Below are 4,037 nucleotides of genomic sequence, written 5' to 3' on the forward strand. Positions count from 1 at the left end.
CGTGAGTCGGGTAATTCTTCTCGTGCACCTTCAACAGCCTGGAAGCATAAGCTATGACCCGACCCTGCTGCCTCAATTCTGCGCCTAACCCGAGCTTAGATGCATCGGTGTAAAGAACAAATTCACCCTGCCCTGTCGGCATGGCTAGCACTGGCGCCGAAATAAGGCACTACAAGAAAATCTACATTTAACCACACTCCAAAGACAACGATTTTACGAAAAACTGTTGTCTTTTTTTTTTAACAACGGTTTCACTGGAAACCGTTGTCTTTGTGCTTTTTTTTTTATCAAAGACAACGATTTTTAAAAAAACGTTGTCTTTCATGGGTCAAAGACAACGGTTTTAAAAAAGCGTTGTCTTTCATAGGTCATAGACAACGGTTTTAAAAAAGCGTTGTCTATGAGCGGATTTTTTGGTTGCTACGACAACGTTTTGTAAAAATTCGTTGTGTTTTAGGTGTCATGTCTATGAGCGTTTTTTTTAATATATATGACAACAGTTTTGGAAAATTGTTGTTAAAAACCATTAAAAAACTAAAAAAAATAATAATTAAAAGGGAAAAAATAAGATTGAGCGGAAAAAAACCCATCCCCACAAATATTCATTCCCGCCCCGTATGTCCAAGGAAAAAGAAAACCCAACCCTACTCCCGTTGCTCTCTCCTTCACGCGTACGATGGCTTCGGGCGAGCGCCGCCCAGAACACTGGACAAGAAGCGTCGAGCTCCTGAGGTTCTTCCCCAAGCCCTTGCACCTATTTTCTATACTGAATCAAGAAGAAATCGAAGTTGGCTTTGCGAGATTTTCGTTCGATTGAGGTGAGATTTGCATTCGATTCTTGGTTGTTTGTCTTGTATTGAGTAAGTAATTATGTTTATGTGGAATGATTAGACAATATATGTTCCCCTGCTTTATTTATTTCATTGAACCCGTAGGTTATGAGTCCTAACACTTTGTTCTTCGAATTTTAGCAGAAGAAAATGACTGTTTAGATTAACCAAACCTTATTGTAAATGCGGGTTGGATTGGGAATAGTGAAAGATGATTGATTTTGTTGTTGTATTCAGCTTTTATTACCATGATCCTAAATCTATTGTTTTGTTTCAAAATGTATTAGCTCCATGTTCTCTTTTAGTTGAATCCCATTTTTACATAGCTCAATACCAGATAATATAACATGTATGTTTATTGAAATTTGCGTATCAAATACGATATCGGGGCGGAATTGGAAATTTTTTTTGGTGTTGAACAAAATCGGTTGCTATAATATAGTATAGTATAGTATATAGATAATAAGTCTCTCTGTTTTCTGAATATATAATATAGTATAGATATAGGCTATATTATTTGTTTTAATATTATATGTTTTCCTTGACATAGGCTATAGATATAGGCTATATTATCTGTTTTCCTTGACATAGGCTATATTATTTGTTTTAATATTTACAACTGTTTTGAAGGTGTTGGTTGATTAGTTTTACCAAGAATGGAGAAAGAATGGATGTCAAAGGATAGACTATCACATGAATATGAATTTGGAGTAGAGTCTTTCTTGCAATTTGCAATGAAAAACGCAAAGGATCCTTACATGTGAAACTATTGGTGATGCCGTAGGAACACTTGTGGCTTGGCCAGAACACTTGACATTGAAGTCCAATGAGGTACATGTGATATTCGATTGAAAATTAAATTGACTAAAAAGTTTCTTATTAATTCTATCTAACATGTTTACATTTGCAATTACAAAACAGGTCAAAAGAAAGACAATTGAACAGTCAATGAAGAAAAATCATTTGTCAGCAAGTGTCCCAAGATCATTGCATATGCTGTATTGTTATAGTAAGCGTGCTCTTGAAGAAGGAAGATACATATCAATGATTTTAGATCGTGATGTATTTGGCAATGATTACAAACTTATTCTGCACATTGACGACATTATTCCTTTGTATCATTTGGACCCAATTTCGGCGAATTGTGTAGTTGGCTACATATGGTAAGTGATTTGTTCTGAGTTATATGAGCAAATTATTTTGCCAAAATACATTATTGTTTTGTATGCTACTTATGTTTGAAATGCCAGGCATCTTTACAAAAACATATTGAAAGATAAAAAGATGGAGAAATTCAGATTTGTCAATCCACATAGCATTCCATATGTGTCAAAAAATACACAAGACAAAACAGGTAAGCTTGAAAGGTTGAACCACAATGCAAGTGTTTTAGCAGATAGGCTCAGTGGTGCATCAGTGGATCAATTAGTTTTGTGCCGTATAATGTCGGGTGAGTAAGAATTGCAATATCACTTTCAATCGCTTCATTTTCACAATTTATTGCATTTTATGCACTGATTATGCGTTTGTGCGTAGTTTTCATTGGATCCTCGTTGTCATTGAACCTTACAAGGAGGTTATTTATTTGTTGGATTCCACGTATCATCGCATTCGCGATGAGGACTTGAAATATGTAGTGAAAATGTGAGTTAATATTCTTTTTTTATTAAAGAAATTAATTTAGTCAATAAAAAACTCATATATTAATTATTGTTAATGTATGGAGGGCCTTGAGATTGTTTAATTCAAACAAGGAAAGGAAAGACAGGAAAAATGCTTTGTGGGAAGTGGTAAAGGTATGTGTAATTATGTTAAACAGTAACTTTAATGCTTATATTTTTAATTAACAATTTGTTTCTAATTACCATAGGCTCCTCGACAACCAGATGCAAAACAATGCGGTTATTATGTGATGAGATTTATGAGACAAATTATTGAAGAAATTGCAACTATCGAGAGAGATTCACTACGATCAATAGTAAAATTATATTGCTTCTTTGAAAATTTACATTATCGATTTCAACATTTTGAAAATTCAGTAATGATTGTTTTTTCAGTAACATAATTTGTATGTGTATTCACAGTTCACAAAATCGGAATATTCTCGGGAAGAAATCGATGAGGTGCGTTCTGAGTTGGCAGAATGTATACAGGATGAAATTTATGAGTAGGTATTGAACGCTTCCCTCCATAATTCTATGTTTCTCTTTTCATTTCACAATTGTTTGATATCAGTAAATGAACATTTGCAAAGTTTCAAAAGTATAAATCCTCCATTTCCAGGGAATTGCTACTGTTGCGCTATTGAGACATTTCATATATTTTTGTTGGTAAGTACTAAATAAATACATCTTCAGTCATTTGCCGAGGACATACCCCGTGTATTTGTACATATGGTGTGATACTTGATTGATTGATTTTATTTGGAATGATCGAGCTTGGCCGGCTCTGCATGCGATTTTGTTTTACGTTTGAATCGATGGACTTAATTTTCGAGTATACAATTGTTATGTTGTTTTGATTTTTTTCGGGATGTCCTATTTACGGGGAGGTCATGCCGAAATTTCTGGAGAACTAAAACAAAATATTTGTACCATTATGAAATCCTTATTTATGTTCCTGGATGAAAACCTAACCAAATATGTCTGATATATCCCTTTTGACGATGACTTGATGCTTTCCCCCTGGGAACTGTATGGTGTCATTTTAGTTTCCACATGTATTTATTGAAGTAAATTTGTAGATATGCCAACCTAAATGATATTGTGTGAAAGGCGTGAATTTTATCATTAGAAACAAAGGCATGCATTCTATAATTTTATTCTTCAAAGCTCTTATTTATTGTAGATATGTTAGGTTTGGCGTTGTTTTCGCTAGTAATGGCGAAATAGTGCATGGAAATCTATGTGTTTTTGTTTTTGCATCTGGTGTTTTTTTGGTTTTTGAGCTCAGCTAAATATTCGAAAAATATAACCATGGTTTTTGTTTTTCAAAACAGGATAAGTTCAAAATGATAAACACTTTGCAGCTTCGAAAGAAGAAGAAAGAAAGCTTCAAAAAAATATGCACATCTAGTGAGTGTTTCTGGTGTTGTAAGACTTATTTTGGATCAAATATTATGGATTATGGTACGTGGATGTGGGCACCATTTATGTTTTACTTTTGAGCTTAATTGTTTTAGGATGATTGTATGCTTTTATATTTTAT

At 33.8% G+C, this 4,037-nt stretch overlaps 1 protein-coding gene across 1 annotated transcript; it reads left to right on the forward strand.

The window, feature by feature from the left end:
• The first annotated feature begins 1,596 nt into the window (after positions 1–1,596).
• On the forward strand, positions 1,597–3,004 carry LOC142537638 (uncharacterized). The gene is made up of 7 exons (XM_075643138.1): positions 1,597–1,661; positions 1,752–1,993; positions 2,081–2,280; positions 2,367–2,474; positions 2,557–2,626; positions 2,701–2,808; positions 2,915–3,004. The coding sequence occupies exons 2-4, from the start codon at positions 1,779–1,781 to the stop codon at positions 2,456–2,458; spliced, it is 507 nt and encodes a 168-aa protein (XP_075499253.1). The 5' UTR covers positions 1,597–1,661; positions 1,752–1,778; the 3' UTR covers positions 2,459–2,474; positions 2,557–2,626; positions 2,701–2,808; positions 2,915–3,004.
• The last annotated feature ends 1,033 nt before the right edge of the window (positions 3,005–4,037 follow it).

The sequence above is a fragment of the Primulina tabacum genome, chromosome 2 (genome assembly GCF_025594145.1).
Source record: "Primulina tabacum isolate GXHZ01 chromosome 2, ASM2559414v2, whole genome shotgun sequence".
Classification (NCBI taxonomy): Eukaryota; Viridiplantae; Streptophyta; class Magnoliopsida; order Lamiales; family Gesneriaceae; genus Primulina; species Primulina tabacum.